The sequence below is a fragment of the Dermochelys coriacea genome, chromosome 22 (genome assembly GCF_009764565.3).
Source record: "Dermochelys coriacea isolate rDerCor1 chromosome 22, rDerCor1.pri.v4, whole genome shotgun sequence".
Classification (NCBI taxonomy): Eukaryota; Metazoa; Chordata; order Testudines; family Dermochelyidae; genus Dermochelys; species Dermochelys coriacea.
This window is the reverse complement of record NC_050089.1, coordinates 18,132,650-18,150,148: the sequence shown is the minus strand read 5'-3', so window position 1 is coordinate 18,150,148 and position 17,499 is coordinate 18,132,650. Positions and strand designations below refer to the sequence as shown.

Below are 17,499 nucleotides of genomic sequence, written 5' to 3'. Positions count from 1 at the left end.
CATTTGTTCTTGTGTCCACATTGGTACTAAGCTTAAATAATTCCTCTCCCTCTCCGGTATTTATCCCTCTGATAAATTTATCACTCTTGCCCACAAACTGTCCCAATCATGATTATTCCAATGAACTCCATGGAGCTGTGGTCACTTTTTCTGATATTATTGGCTCCCCCTGCCTCCCAGAGTGTGTTGTGAACAAATCAAAGCCGAACCATTCCAGCACGTGAATAGGCCAAAGCCTCAGCTGATTGCTTTTTATAATACTCTTTATTTGATTAAAGGATTTGTATTCTTTGTGTACACTGGAATGTGTCCCATTCCCTAGGTCATTATTATACAGGGTTACAAAATTTTTTTTTTTTTTAAATATTACCCCCAAAAGTAATTTAAGAAAAATGCTCCTTTGATGTTTGAAACTAAACTTGACTCCATTTTAAAATCATACAGACAAGCAACTCTTGAACACAACTGAATTAAGATTCATAGTCTACTTAACTACAGGACAGGATTTGCTTCCCCTCTCCCAGAACACATCACCCTCACATGGAAAGAACTGGAGATACATTTTCTCACTGACGCAATTAAGGTAACAGGGAAGAGACAGCTAACTTCTTTGGCAGATGACCCTACAAGCATTGGTGTGCACTTAGTCTGAAACAGGTGTTCTGCTGGAGCACAGTGCACAAGTTTCTAGGACTTCCATGAGCAAGAAACTTCATTTCCTGTCACACACAAAATAGTTATGTTTGAATAGAACCATGAGGTTAGCAAGGTTCCTTATTGAAGTTGCGCTATCAGCCAGGCACAGCTCAGATGTAGTCAGGCTGAGACCAGCACGCAATGTCATCAAAAATGGTTCTAAAGAAAGTAGGTGAGAAATGTTTTAAGTGAGGATGGGGTAGACAATGCTATTCCAGCTAGTCAGAGAGGAAACACCTTTTCTATGGTGCAAGGGAGTGTGGCTGTGTGCAGCCCTCACACCACAGGGCAAACTTAAAGCACTACAGTACATTTGACTTTTACCTGAAATCTCGGTGCTGCAACCAAGGCTTCCCTTCTCCTACTCCATCCATAAGTGCCAACAGGATAAATCTACCTGGCTCTTACGCAGGCCCAAGCAGACTTACTCAAGCATGAATATGTCAGAGTAATTCAGACCTGTTTATGGGGTTGAACAAGGCAGGCTCCATACCCTTTTACAAGCTGCGTCTAGGAAGGGCTAAGTTGCATACTGGCAGGTATGGGGGCTCAATTTACTGGGGAAGATTCAAATGGATCAAGAAAGGCAACAAAGATTGTTCACTTAAACCAGGCAAAATTATTTTAAGCATCTGGCCTAGGGGCTACACCAAACAGTGACAGGAAATTCCAGCAAAAGTGAGTAGTTCCAGGTGCTTCCCCACCCCCCCGCTTCTGCAATTGGAACCAGTCAATTCAGAAGCTGCATTCTCTCTGCCAGCTGGAAGACAACTCTGCTCTAACTCACACCAAAGGCACATGGTCTCACTGTGGGAGCTGGCCCAAGTGCAGGTCCATCACCAAGAAGCAGAGCTGAACAGGCAGCAAGTCAGGAGTACAGGCAAAGGGGAGGAACAGGAATAACCACCCAAAACCTCAGCTTTAAAACTGAGCCCTAGTCTGATCAGCTTATTCCATTCCCAAGAGAAAGGGTTCAAGCAGGCATAATGCCCATGTATAGATTTTAATGCATATTTGAATCCATGGAAACAAGAGCTGGAGGCAGGGGATAAGTTAAAATTGCAACAATCATAACAAAAGAAACAGAACTCTTGATATACTAAAAAGAAAGAGAATGAGGTGTAGTTTCATTCTGGGACTGAGCTAAGTAGCCAGCTTTGTGAGAGAGAGGAAGGGGAGGTATCAAAGCCAGGATTTCTCAATGGAGATCCTGCTTTACTGCTGGCCAGTAAAATCTGCCAAAGACATTAGCAGCCTTTCCCCCATATGATCATGTCAATTCTCTGCCAAAGAATGCAATTGGAACACTGCAGTTGGGCAGACAGAGCCGTGTGTCCTAGCAGAGAGAGGGCTGCGGCGTTCCAGACATTCAGAATAAACTTCAGCCTTTTTTTCTTTTAATTTAAAAAATTCATTTGTTATTCCCTGCTGCTGGTGTTACAGGATTTCGTATTTGTCCACCAAGAAGGTGGTCTCAGTGGAAAACCTTACAGGGCTGTTCCCATCTACCTGGGTCACTTTGGTAACCTGTGGAGATAACACACACAGTTAGTTCAGCACTTGATATTATACCTCCAAAACACAATTAAGCAGAGATTTTTCAGTTCACACCAGGACAACAAAGGGGTTGGGGTGGCTGGGCACATCATCTCTGAACCACAATGTCAACTTCAGCTTGAGATCCTAAGTAAGAAGAGTTTGGTTCTCAGCTGTCCTTAGAGGATAAGGATCCAGACAATTACCTCATTTATGACAACAACTAAGTCTCTGCTCAGAGCACCCTGGACAGAACCGAACTGAATTGTGGCTTCTGGTTAAGGGTCAAGGTGGAGAAAGGTCACACTGCAGCTGCTCATTTTGACCAGGCAGGTAGATAATTAGCCTTCAGTTCCGCATCCTGTGACTGTTTACCCCACACAAACAAGCCTTCACACTAAGACAAAGGGAATTTTCATTTGTTTCAGGTGATCTATCATCCTTCGCTTTCCACCCCAAAACACTTCTCAAACACTTTGATAAATGGATTGCTTTAGCCACCATCTCATGAGGACAAGTGTGACTAATGCTTAGGAGAGGCACTGAGGAAGAAATCCAGATCCAACTGAAATTGCAGGGCAAGTTTTAGAAAAGCTGAGTGGAATTATCTGAGATGGAATTTGGCCAGGATACCAGCACTAATGCCGTAGCTCATGAAAAATATCTTTAACACAGGTGCCTAGGAACTTATGTCTCTTATGAAGGAGATGGAAGCATAATGCCCCTAGCATCAGGCTGTGTGCATTTACAGAGGGCTGGTCTACACTACTGCAGTAAATAGATCTAATTTACACAACTTAGAACGGGTACAGAATGGCTTCCGTATGAGGAGAGGTTATTAAGACTGGGACTTTTTAGCTTGGAAAAGAGGCAACTAAGGGGGGGATATGACAGAGGTCTATAAAATCATGAGTGGTATAGAGAAAGTAAATAAGAAAGTGTTATTTAATCCTTCGCATAATACAAGAACAAGGGGCCACCAAATGAAATTAATAGGTTGCAGATTTAACAAACACAGGAAAGTATTTTTTCACCCAATGCACTGTCAACCTCTGGAACTCCTTGCCAGAAGGTGTTGTGAAGGCCAAAACTATAACAGGGTTCAAAAGGGAGCTAGACAGATTTATGGAAGATAGCCATTGATGGACCTATTAGCCAGGAATGGTGTCCCTAGCCTTTGTTTGCCAGAAGCTGGGATTGGGTGACAGGGCATGGATCACTTGATAATCTGTCTGTCCATTCCCTTTTGGGGCACCTGCCATTGGCCACTGTCAGAGGACAGGATACTGGGCTTGATGGACCTTTGGTCTGACTCAGTATGGCCGTTCTTATGTTCTTAACTTCAGGTACGTGAATAACGTAACTGAAGTCGACGTAGTTAGATCCACTTACCGCGGTGGCTACACTGCACTGTGTCGATGGGAGAGCATCTCCCATCAACTTCCCTTACATACACTAATCGATGGGAGAGTGCTCTCCCATCGATTTAGCACGTCTTCACCAGACCTGCTAAATCGACACTCATTGCATCGATTGGAGCAGTGCAAACGGGGCAAATATGCCCTGATTCACCACAACCACCTTAGGCAGCACTTAACCATTTCCTGGAAAATTCCCATTTAGTGCTAATCTAGCCCCACCTCCCTAACTTGAGAGATCTGAGAAATCACAGCACAAGCCATCCTCATTACTGCTGCCTATCTTTCAGCAGTGCCAGGTGGGAATAATGTACTGGGCCGAAGGAAGAGTAGCCTCCATGCAGCTCGCAAGGGCTGAAAAGTAGTGAGTGGGAACTGCAGCAATATAAAATGAAGCTGCTGCTCTTGGGGAAGATCCAGCAGAAAAAGATTAAGAAGAGAAACTATCTGAGAAGAGGATGGTGCAACAGAGCGTGTGGCAGAGCAGACAGCAAAGGGAAACAAGGGCTGGACGGTTTCCAGGAGTATCAGTGACACAGCTGAGTGGGTGATACGAACTGCAGAGCCAAGCACCTATCCACAAAACAATTAGTGTGCCACTGCGACTGTTCATTCTGAGGACTGCAGTGCATTGGCCTTCTAGGCAGAGCCTCCCAAGCTCTGCACCGGAAGGACACATAAGAGATTGGGGGTGGCCATACCTGTATGTTGCAGTAATTCTTTCTGGAGATGAAGGAGACTTGCACTGGGAAGAAGTCATTGGGCTGCCCGGCTATGCTGAACTCCAGGCTGCCACTCTTGTTTTTGGCATCTATCACTGGTAGGCACCATTCAAGGAGATTCCTCCTGCTGTCATGGCGATACTCCCCATCAATCTCTCCAATCACTGGGGCGCCAACACTGGGCCTACAGCAGGGCAATAAGGAGCTGCTCATTTGCACACAGGTTAAAGACACACTTGTAACAGCCCCAAAGGGGACAGCCCAACTCCTAAAAGCTCTCCAAGAGCCACGGGTAGGGCCCTACCAAATTCACGGCCATGAAAAACGCATCACGGACCATGAAATCTGATCATTGTCTTGTATGCGCTTTTAACCTATACTATAGCGATTTCATGGGGGAGACCACAGTATTGCCACCCTTACTTCTGAGCTGACTTCAGAGCTGGGTGGCTACAGAGAGGCAGCTGTTGCCCAGACACCCAGCTCTGAAGGCAGTGCCTCTTCCAGCAGCACAGAAGTAAAGGTGGCAACACCACACCACGCCAGCCTTACTTCTGTGCTGCTGCCTTCAGAGCCAGGTGGCTGGAGAGCGGCAGCTGCTGACTGAAGGCCCAGCTCTGCAGGCAGTAGCGCGGAAGTAAGTGTGGCAATACCATACCATGCCACTCTTACTTTTGTGCTGCTGCTGGCAGCAACTCTGCCTTCATAGCTGGGCTCCTGGCCAGCAGCCATCACTCTGCAGCTGCCCAGCTCTGAAGGCAGTGCTGCCGCCAGCAGCAGCACAAAAATAAGGGTGGCAGTGCTACAACCCCGCTATAATAACCTTGCAACACCTAGAACTCCTTTTTTAGGTCAGGATCCCTATAATTACAACACTGAAATTTCAGATTTAAATAGCTGAAATCATGAAATTTACAATTTTTAAAATCCTATGACTGTGAAATTGACCAAAATGAACCATGAATTTGGCAGGGCCCTAACCATGGGTGAGGGAGTGAGAACAGTCAGTCCGCCAAGGGTAAGAGAGGCAGTCACAGCTCCTCAGATGGGGGAACAAGACAGCACTAGATTTACAGCAGACGCATGCATTTCATATGAATGCCATCCCCTCCTATGCTACCCCCATGATTGCTGGAAAGAGAAAGAACCTACAGGATATTTACAGGTACTTGCTGACTCCAGCCCCATCCCCAAATCCTACTTACGGCAATGGGATTGTGATGACCACATCATTCAGTTCTAGGCTCTCCTCTTGCAGCTCATATTCAATGTTAACGTCACAACCACTCCCACTTTCTGACGGCCAGCAGTTAACTAGGGGCACAAAAGCACACATTGGATCATGTGACATTGTTTTATAGGAACAGGCCTCTGGAGAAAGACACACTTAGAAAAATGCAGGACAGCACTGAATAAAGGAGAAATACTCATCAATATCAATCACACCCAAGAGCTGCCAGCCCATTTGACTGAATTGCAGAACACCACACTCAGTATTGTCTAGCATTACTGAAAATAGCTGTTGACTGGCTAAAGTGATTGTTACAGAGGGAAGAGGCACTAAAATCATGTCTTCCCTTGGATAATAATATCAAAGAGTAAAACATTCTGCTGAAGGCAGAGCCTGCTGTAGCAGATGGGTTGTCATTTCCTATCCAAGGCCAATCACAGCTTCTTCAGCCCAGGCTCCAGTATTCTACCTGAATAATGCCACATGCATGCTTGCACTCACTTGTCAGTGGAATGAAAGACTCTTCTGTGGTCTGCAACCGCCATTTCAGCACCCCCACATCACTGTTAATAGGGAATGATTTCTCTGGGTTCTTCAAGCCAATCAGAGATTCAGCAGTAAAAAGTTTCTTGTCCACATTTGGGTGAGTCTGAAATGAAGGAGATGGGAAGACACAGATTGGGTAAACTGTTCATTGTTTTAGTTTTAACTCAATGGAGAGCACAAATTTGTCTAAGTAATACTGTTTCTTGTGAGGTGCTCCTGACCATACATGAATTCCTTTGCCAGGGAAAACTGCAGACTTCAAAGTGCTACAGGATCACAGTTGCTCGGCAATCCAGGAGTTCACTCCAAGAAACAGAAGGCCAGTTTTCCAGAAAGTTTCCTTTAGCCTATTTCTCCAATGTTTTCCTTTTAAAGGGGATTCTAGCGATAAACTGGGGCTGACATTTAGGTTTTTATAAAATAAGTTTTAATGAAGCTTGAGAGCTATAGGAATATTTCCACTTAAAAATAAATTCAAATTGAAACTTATTTTTAAACAAAAGAACAGCCCCCTGCCGTGTTTACAGCCTTCTGCAACTGGGTGGAACAGACTAGAAACTAGTGAAACTCTTTTCCTTGACCAAATTCAGATAAATGCAAAAGTTAAACCATCTAAATAAGGAAAATTAACACTTGGATTATAAAAAACAAGTTTATTATACTGTAGGAATAGATGTGTGCAGCTATTTCAGCAAAGCCACTTTTTGGTGATTAGCACCTAAGTTATATTGGAGGGAGAGGAACTGCCGCTGCCACTTGACTCTTCCTGGAGCAACTGGAGTGTTGAGAAAGAATTCTCAGCCTCCTGGGAAAGTGATAAGGACTTCCATCACTAAACACAACACCCTTTGACCAATTAAGCAGCAGCACTACTGAGTTTGTAGAAGTTCTAATGATGGCCATGACACAGGGCATATGAAGTGGGGAAATCTTCAGAGCTCAGCAAGCACGTGGAACCACGTGGAGAGGGGAAAGGTTGAACATGTGACAGTCTCCTGAGTTTACAATACTGACTGTAGCCCAAAAGCTGTGGTTCTAGAGATTGTCTCCGATATTAAGAGCAATGACAACAGTAAAAGTAACTGGAAGAATAAGCAGTCTTCTGGTTAATAAATCATTTTTCATTGGCTGAGAGTAACTTGATACAAACATTCTCTTCCTTACAAAGGAAGCTCTCATGACATAACTAGTGTCAAGCAACACACTGGGACTGTTGCAAAGTCCAAGTGAAATCAAGTGTGCATCACAGGATAGATAAGGCTGTAGGAGCATGATGATAAGTGTAAGAAACTGTAGTTTTCAAGTTAACTTGAGTCTTTTGAGCATGAGATTTAGTTGTTTATTTGTGCTGCACTTATATTTACTGTAACTGTGTGCTATTTTCCACTGCATCTATTGGGAGAACTTGGATAAAAATACACAGTACAGTGCTACTACCATCCACGACAGAAGCATGTACGGAAGCCAGGACCATCAGCCACCCTTACCTGTAGCTGTACCCCCTTCTTGTCTTCATTTTCTAAATGGAGGCGAATCCGGGCAAACTTTTCATCCAAGATCCTCAGCATGATCATGCCGTGCAGCTCCATGTTCTGTAACCCACCATCACGGCCACAAGTCAAGGAAATCTTCTCCTCTATTTTCATATGCACGCTGCACAGAAAAGAAAGCCCAATACACACCAAATGCCCTGGTTTGACAGGCAAGATGGTTATTTCCTCCCTTTAAGATCTGACAGGGACAAACTAAGTTTTTAAAAGAAGATGTTGTCATAAAAAGAATGACGCAGAACAGAGTGGTGCAGAACAGAATTATGGAAACATGCTCTTCTGCTCTAAACAGATTCACACAGAAGACACTAGAATCAACTGAGTGTGGTATAAGTCTCGAACAGATGAGAGCCCGAATACAGAACCCTGGCTCTTCTTCTGCAGAAAGCTCAGGCAGTTTTCAAAAGAAAGAGCTAGACACTGGGAGGAATTCTACATTTTACCTTAAAAACAAAGGGACATCTTTGGTGCTTCAAAAGACACTAAGCGAGTTTATGTACTGCACTGCCAAGCTATTCTATTCTGTACAGAACAGAAAACATGTAGGCAATATGAAAACTTGTCTAGAAAGGAGGGCAGCCCTGGTCATGTTTCACTTAATCTCATAAAACTGGTATGTCATCTCTAATGGGAGCAGATGGCTCTGTGCTCCAACACAGAAAACTGGAAACGTGCATACATATACTCTAACTGGCAATTAGTCAGGAACTCTTCAAGACTCCACCAACACTCAGAGCAGGGAAAGCAGATTTCTGATCCAGCCACCTTGATACTTGGTATCTGGTGACAAACTGAAAAGTCCCAGACAAAAGCAACAAAAATAGTTAAGGAGTCAGAGGAATGGAAGTATGAAGAACTATTAAAAGCTCTGTATAGTTTAGCTAACAGCAAATGGGGGAGGTGGGAAGATAGATGTCTCAAAGTATCTGAAGGATGCAGACACCAGGAAATGAGAGTATTGGGAGAAAGGGAAAAATTAGGCTGAATATTTGAAATGAAAATTCAAAAGATAAAGGGTAAAATTTCCAAAACACTTAACTGACTTAATAGCGTGAGTCCCAATAGCTTTCAATGAGATTTAGGCTCCTAACCACCTAAGTCACTTTTGAAAATGGGACTTTGCCTAAATGAATTCAGAGCCTCTTGAAAATTTTACACAAGAGCTAAAAGGTCAGCATGTAAGAACCAAATGGTGGGAAGAAATCTATTTTATAAAATAAAGTGAAGAGCTTTGACAGATCTAGAAGCCATCACTGGAGCCTGCAGTCACACTGAAAAGAGCATCCTCCTACAGCCCAGGACAACACCTACCTCTCCATGTTAATAGGTGGAGCGAGAACCTTGGCTGCCTCTGAGGAACGCTTGCCTACAGAAGAGGTCATGATATTTTCTCCTTCTGATTTCAGCTTGTCCACAAAGTTGTCCACCTCTTTCCCTTTAGCTCCAAGCTTCAAAGCCTTACTGGGACCTGATGGTCTAAAGAACAAAAATAAGATGTAAGCATCTATCCAACAATTATGATAGCAGATACAAACTTTCCACAATTTTTTCACATCATTACAATTGCACCATTCCATCATCGCAGCTTTTACTTTTTGAACCCTTTTCAAGACACGTTAAGAAGAGAAAGGATAGTCTTGTGGGTAAAAAGAAAAGGAGTACTTGTGGCACCTTAGAGACTAACAAATTTATTTGAGCATAAGCTTTCGTGAGCTACAGCTCACTTCATCGGATGATGTGAACTGGGACTTAGGAAATCTGGATTCTGTTCCCAGCACTGCCAATTGCTCTGTGACCTTAGGCAAGTCATTTAATCCATACTTCAGTTCCTCATCTGTAAAATGGGGATAGATGTGTGAGGCAGGACAGTATAATTTTATCTGTCAGGTTAGATTCGTTAATGTTATGAGGCACTTAGATACTGTCGTGGTGAGTGCCACAAAAACTCCTATAAATAAAAAGGGCAGTCTTGAGAGCATGTGGGGATGGCTGCGACAGGCATGGGCAGCAATTTAGGCTGTTAGAAGAACAAGTACAGATCCACCCAAGGTCAGAAGAGACCTTTACAAAAATTCTCAATACCGCTTTAAAACAACCCAGTGGGAATATCCAGCATCTTTACTCCACTCAGCAGCTGCATGCATAGAAGCACCACGATTACTAGAAAGCTGCAAATATACAGAATCATGAGATAAAGTGAAAGCTCAAAACATCCAAAATACAGGTTAGCTGGTAGAAAAGATCAAACTTAGCTAGAAGAAGAAACTGACATATGCACAAGGTAGTAGAGAGCACTAGCACACACACACTGTCCATGGGTACCTCCCTCACTTATATATTATGTGCATTTTTAAACATCCCTCTATATCATTTAATTTCACTTGTCTAGCAAAGCAGTTAATCAGGACAACCTAAAACTGGACTCTTTCATTTTCACAAACAGTCCACAATATCTTTTCTTTTGTTGATTGATGCACTCTATCTTAGAGACCATTTTAATCCAGCTCCCACTATTACAGCAACAGATCCTGCGGGACCCCAATCCTGCTGCAGGAATCTACACTAGTCCCAGGTAGGGCTCTAGTCTACCTGAACCAGTTTCATACCTGGCTGGTGCTGGTGCTACTTTGGGCTTCTCTGTTTCAATAATGGTCTCTGTGATCATGGCCGCAGTCGTGCCCCCAGACACAGCCGAGCTGCCAAATCCACCGAAGCCTGGCGCTTTTTTGCCCTGTCTCTCTGCATCCCTTCGGGCCTGCTGCAACTCCTTGGCTTTACGGCGCATTTCAGCCTTTGCCTCACGCTCTTGAGTCTAGAGGAAAAGGACCAGAGACCGACTAGACCTTTAAGACTTTGCTCTATACCACGCGTTAATCAATAAGAGAAAGAGGAGATGAAGGCAGGACAGATTTATTTTAACATTTTGTAAATAATTTGATCACTGAAGAATTAAGGGTTATGATCAAACCTGGAACAAATAGCAACTTCACAGTACAAAAAGCAGTAATTCCTGGACACATGACAGACTATTTCATTTCAAACAACTAAGACATGGAACGGCTCTGCCCCACCTCTCTGACTGCTCGGAACACCTTCTCTTCATGCGAGTCCATCTCTGTGAAGGTCCGAATTTGTGCCAGGTTTACATTCTCACGGTAGCCCAGGGCAACAATTTCATCAAAGGCAAAAATCAGGTCAAAGCAGTGCTCAGAGATCTCGTTCTCCTCCAGAGCTCGGCAATATTCAGGAATCTGGTAAGGGAGAATAATTAAAGAAGAGTCTCCACAGAGGAAGAGAAGATGACTACCTCAGCTAACCCTCCTACCACATATAGAGAGTGAATTCATCCCTGTGTAGAGATTTAGCAGAAGGCCTATGCACTACTTACATTCTATTTTTATGGTGTGAGACTTAAGAGGTGCTGAGGCCTCGTGTAGATTTGCACTGGGGTTAATTTCAACCAACGGCATCAATCACTTCTGTAATCCTCTCTGTCTCACCTGGCCCCAAAATGCCACCCCAACGCTATCTATTTAAAGCCATTAACCAATCATTGCTTTTTTCCACCGCTTAATAGGCAGACTGAGTGTCACTATTAAAGCATGCATTTTTAAGACTAACTTTAAATATTCTATTTGAGCTACATTTTAACAACAGAAGCATGAACAGGCAGCAGATACTAAGCTGTGATTTCCAGGAGTTCCCCTGGCTGTATCTGGCTGACAAACAAAGCTTTACACAGACAATACTATGAATACATATGCAGATAGATTTTTACAGTAGGACTACTACTATAGCAATTGCATACAGTATATTAAATCCACTCTACTTATTTATTTTGTACAACTGGTACTAAAGTTTTGTTTACAGCACTACATACTTGTTAACAAATACTTAATTTACTGAAGGATTGGGCTGTTTTGCTTTAAATCTCATTGATTAACTCAAAGCCAGACATTTCCTTCATATGGGTCTCAGTCAAGGAATAGTGCAGAAGCTTATGGGATCAGACTCAATGATTACTTCCGGGTCACTAATGGACCACAGGAGATCAGATTCTATTATGAGGCAGTAGATACAGCAGTAATAGCTCTCAAATACAGCACTCTGTAACATCATTGCTTCAATACAAAATTCAGATGATCTTGTCCTAAGTAAGCTTGGAATAAAGTCCTTACCACTCTAGAGAAGAGCCGAAGTGTTTCTAGATCTTCCAGGATATTGCTGTTTTTGGTGGTGATCAATACCATATACAGCTTCTCCATTGGCTGATACACATATCGCACACTCTCAGTCTCCACAAACGTGTGTTGTTTCCCAGTGTTCATAAGTTTGGGGAAGGCTGCCAGCAGCCCCTCAATGCGGGTTCGAGTCATCTCCACGAACTGCCGAGAAACTATGGCCTTTCCTGCCTTTGTACAGACGGCTGCCGCCAAGAGTACCTATGAGGAATACAAGCAGTGGTTACAGAGTAGCAGCCGTGTTAGTCTGTATTCACAAAAAAGAAAAGGAGTACTTGTGGCACCTTAGAGACTAACAAATTTGAGCATAAGCTTTTGTGAGCTACAGCTCACTTCATCGGATGCATTCGGTGGAAAAGCAGTGGTTAGTTTCATTCATCAAGCAAACAGATTTTCTGAGACTAGACAGTCGCACAAAACCTTTGAGATAACGTTAATTGTCTATATAGGTGAAACTCTTTGGTCAGAGACCATATATTCATGCTCATCTGTATAGTGCCTAGCATACTTAGTGATAAATAAAAAACATTTTCATGAACATGTGTATTTTTCATCCATGCTTCCTCTTAGCATAAAGAAAGAAACTTTTCTAGGGGGAGACCCACTTCTGTTTTTGGTGCTCCTCCCATTCCCCCAAATCCAACTAATTCATGTCATTCTGTTCAGAGCTGACATAGCTAACTAACCTGAATTCATACACTAGTTTTAACACAGAGGTAGGGTACAGTAAGATCTCAAAAGTGTTCTGAACACTTAACTTAATAATGGACAAGCACACAAAAAAGAATCAAATGCTACTTGCTAGAGTAGCAAAGTAAGTTATACATTCCATTAACATTGTCTTCAGTGAGGCTATTAATAGTTCAATCACACCAAGAGATCACTTGCCAATGGGAAGGGCAAGTGTCAGAACACAGCTACTAAAACTTAACCTCCTGCAATGCCTTCAAAGTGCTTTGGCCATTATTAAAATGATGCTACCTTCTCCATAGATAAGCTTGTTTAAAAAGGACATTTATGGAGTTTAGGCCAAAAATTTAACCTTTGAGGAAAATTATAATATTTTTACCACATCTACTATCAACAGAGAGGATTTAATGGGATTTCTTTTAAAGGTTCTTTTCACCAAACTTGATTTTTTTAAATGATATTCCCAGGTGATACTGGAAACCCACACTGGAACATCATGTAGTTATAGAAGAACAAACACAGAGCTCTGAATAACAACAGATTTCAGAGTAGCAGCCGTGTTAGTCTGTATTCGCAAAAAAAGAAAAGGAGTACTCGTGGCACCTTAGAGACTAACAAATTTATTTGAGCATAAGCTTTCATGAGCTACAGCTCACTTCATCGGATGCATCCGATGAAGCGAGCTGTAGCTCAAGAAAGCTTATGCTCAAATAAATTTGTTAGTCTCTAAGGTGCCACGAGTACTCCTTTTCTTTAGAGCTCTGAATGTTATCATGAAACTGACAAGCCAAGTTTTATTGGCCAAACTGAGTAACGCGCAAAAAGTAATCCAAAGGCAAAGATACTGAAAAGTAAGGTAGAATTGTTTTAAATTCTATTTTAATATAATCATTAAGAACAAATGAGGGAATGCTTTTAAATTCAATTTTTCTTTTCACAGTACCCCTTTAAAAAGTCAATTGATAACACATTTATGCTAATAAACTACTAAACATATTAATTACTGTTCATTGAGCATCTCTTGGGCTTTTCATAGAGGTTATCACATTCATGAAATTCAAAAATAGTCAGACAGATGCCAATTTATCTCTATCTAGTTCTATCAGTCTCCTGCAGCTTCCTATCAAATAATTTCTCTCTACTGGAAAAAAAGTTTACCATAACTTCTTAATTGAATTGTTTAGCCATACAAGGCAGATTCTGTTGAAGTCTCACAAAGACAACCGTTGCTTCTTTATTTTGAGCTCTTTGTTAGTTAAGCAAATACTGCAATTATAAAATATAGATACATTTAAGACCCTCTGCCAAAATATGCTCATAACCACACATTGCACAAGCTACTCATAGCTGGACATAATGCTTGGATACCTTGATGAAACTGATTAAACCCCATCCAGACAGCAATGTCCTTATATTAAACCAACAACTCAGAGTAATGCAAGTCCATGATATGGAAAGGTTAGAAGTGAGCCTCAGGCTCCCACCATTGTTTAGTAGGGACTCGGAGCATGGTGCTGGACAGCCCAAATGCACCAAGCATACTTACTGCATCACTCACAGATAATGCCCCTCTTTAAAGGGGCACTTCTGTATGAGGGACTGGCAGCCTTTTTGGAGATGGGATGTCCCATCAGATGAAGCAAAGGATTGTGAATGGAAAGCAAGGACGGGATTGTAATAATGAAAAGTGTACAGCCTTCAACTTTCCTAGGATGGCTGAGTCTGACTATCACTTGAATGAGACAGTAAACACACACACACAAAAGAAATCATGAGGCTACACTAAAGAAGACAGCCTTAATATTCTTAAAAGGCCTTTAAACTGTAGAGGCATTTAACGTAAGTTTACCTAAGGGAATAGTCACAGGTTATTGAATGCTTATATGGTACCACACATCCTGCAATTGACACTATGCCTCTGAATCAAGAGCTACCACTTTGGAAGCAAAGACTGATGATGTGTCATTGCTTCATCCCAATCATTGACAACCCAAACAGAACAGCTTATAGGACTATAAAAAGGGCATGTGTGTCAGGTTTGAGCATATTCCACTGTTCAGTCACACCATGTGGTTTTAGACATTGGCCTGTTAGTGTTGATTCAATGTGCATAGTACTTTGATAAGCATGTCAAGAAAGGAGATTCAGAAAAGTTAACAGCATCCTCAGTCTCTACTCTGCAAGGATCCAGAGTATGAAAATACTGTTTTACCATATTAAATGTCCCAGTGACCTGAGTAATCTAAGGCTACTAGATCAAATATTTCAAGAAATTCCTATGCTGAACTATTACATATGGCAAATCTTGTTGGTAACTTAAAGACAGAATACATTAGCAAACACCAGTTTCAGTTGTTTGGATTTCTTTAATTAGATGTAACTAATACTACAAACATGCCACTTGAATATTCAACTAGTTTTTAAAAAGGATGGCTCCATTTATTAATTGACAATTTTGTTACTGGGAGGACAGTACCTTCTGGGTGGAGAGAGCACATTACACACACACCACATTAAAAAAAGAGAAATTTTCAACCTGCCATAACAATTCTTTTCAGACTACTAATTTGTGAAAGCAAGGGATAAGTCTTTTTAAAGGTACTTAAAATCCATATTCTGCTATGCAAACAGTTAACTCCTTTGGATAGAGGACAAAAGTTAAATTAGGTATTCTTGGTTTGGAACTTGTTTTTAAAAGTACATTGTTCTTAGCTTCACTAAATTAAGTAAAGCATTTTCCCAGCAATACAAGGTTATAGCAAAGCAATTCCTTGCAGAAGGAGCTGTGAAATGTGAATAGTGAAAAATTATATCAAACTAATACACAGTCACTACCCGATATTTGAGTAGAAAGGATTTGAAATGAACCTGAAACAGGGATTAAGTTATACAGCACTTGATTTGGATGCATTACACATTTTGCTTACTAAGAAAAGGTTCAAATTACTTCAATTTTTTTTTTTTTGCCATTAGTACAAATATTTTTTCCCATTAAATTCAAAGATCACAAAAATAGCTTGAGGGAAGAACAATTATTCAAAGGAGCAATCCCAAAAGTTAATGTCCTTTTAAATTAAGCTATCCTTTTGCGTATATTATCTCATGCTGCATTTTGCTTGCTAGATTGTCATGACTTGTCAAATTTTCCTCTAATTCATTTAACAGATTGTAATTAAAAATTTTTTCTCTGATCAAATCCAAGTTGTTTCACCACCTCCAACAGGGTATGAAGCTGTTTTAAATCCATTTACTAATTTATTGAGCAATGTAAGCAAATTACACACAATCTTTGGCCACAAAAACCACACGCTTGAAATTGTGTACAAGCCATGCTACTACAAAGGAAGGAGAGTGAAATGTAATTTACTGCAATTAGGAGCCAAGCTAGCCTCTTCACAATACAAATAGCTACTATACCCGAGTTCATAAAAAGAGAATAAAATAATTATGTATCAGTTTCAATGAAGCATGAAGCAAGATGGGTAACAATTTGTATTGATCGAAGTTCAAATACACATCACATAGCTCTTCTAATATGTTTGTACAAACTCTGGATTAATATTAAACTATAGGACTAGTAATTCTGCATGCCCAACTTGCCATGCCTTAAAGGAACCTGATTTTCAGAAAGTGCAAAATAACCACTCTCTGAAAATAAGGTACCTTCAGTTGGGCACTCAAAGTCAGTGTTTAGTTTTGAAAAACTTGGCCATGAACTATATGAAGAAACCAACATAAGTGCATTTTCTATAGGGACAGGGATCTGAGGTCAAAACAGGATTGTAAGGACAACTGAATTCTTTCCCCAGACCTGACACTGATTCATGTGATTTTGTGCAAACCACTTAACTGCTCTGTACCTCAAGTTTTACCCATCTAAAACTGAGATAATATCTACATCACAGGGTTGCTACTGCTGTAAAGTACTGTAAAAAAAGAATGTATGATAATACTGTAATTCAAACAGCCAATTTTAATCAAATGTATATATAGTCATGATCTTATATATGCATATATACAAACTCCGGGCCACAGAGCACTTGCTGGTCACTGGTCCTCCTTGTTTTCAGCTGTCAAATTAGATTGAGATCCAAACCACACTCGTCTCTTTTTCCTTGTAAGCCGCTGCTGTCGTTGCTGCAGAGATCTTATGTGATCAAGAAGGGGAGTGGAGGTCTGCTCAATGCGAAACGGGAGGCGAAGTGCCCCCAAGACACCCTCTGGGTTACAGTGGGGTGGTTCCAGGGAGCTCTGGGAACCCTGCAGGAGGAGGCGGCTTTGCAAGGGGGCAAAGGGGTAGCTCTGAGGACCAGTCCCAGGTGCAGGCATGGCAGCACGTCCCGGGTCCGTGCAAGGAACACGCAGGGGACCACTGGCTGCACCGGGGAAAGGCACGCACCGCTGCCAGGGCGCAGGGTGGCAGCCAGACAGAGGCAGGTCCCACGCGAGGGTCTGAGAACTGCGGCTGCAGCGACAACGAGACACAAGCCGGTGCGGAGGCCCGGGGCCTGCGACTCCTCGGCTGAGGGGACCAGGCTGTTTCCACGGAGCGGCCCCCGCGGCAAGGCGCTTAGGAAGGGGCACGAAGAGGCCTGGTGCCCCCTTATTGCAGGGCTGGGCCCAGCTCCTCGCCCTCGCCCCCCGGCCCAGCCTCCCCCACCGGCTCAGGTCGGCCCAGCCACGCCGAGCACCCGCTACCCAGGAGGCCAGGCTGGGGATGCGGCCTGGTCCTTACCATGGCGGCGGAGCGTGTGTGCGGCCCGGCGCGCCCAGTCTCCCGCTGCCTCAGCAGCGGCCGCCGCGTCTCCCTCCCGCGGCCCCACAAGATGGCGGCGCCGAGCCACGTCCCCAGCCGGAAGCGCCGCCACG

At 42.6% G+C, this 17,499-nt stretch overlaps 1 protein-coding gene across 1 annotated transcript; it reads right to left on the bottom strand.

Moving 5' to 3' along the window:
- Nucleotides 1-245: 245 nt before the first annotated feature.
- Nucleotides 246-17,495, bottom strand: ARCN1 (archain 1). The gene is made up of 10 exons (XM_038380763.2): nucleotides 17,366-17,495; nucleotides 11,878-12,141; nucleotides 10,771-10,950; nucleotides 10,306-10,511; nucleotides 9,011-9,175; nucleotides 7,637-7,802; nucleotides 6,105-6,252; nucleotides 5,578-5,686; nucleotides 4,352-4,556; nucleotides 246-2,223 (listed from the first exon to the last, which is right to left on the bottom strand). Exons 1-10 carry the CDS (start codon nucleotides 17,366-17,368, stop codon nucleotides 2,134-2,136), a joined length of 1,536 nt encoding a protein of 511 aa, XP_038236691.1. The 5' UTR covers nucleotides 17,369-17,495; the 3' UTR covers nucleotides 246-2,133.
- Nucleotides 17,496-17,499: the final 4 nt, after the last annotated feature.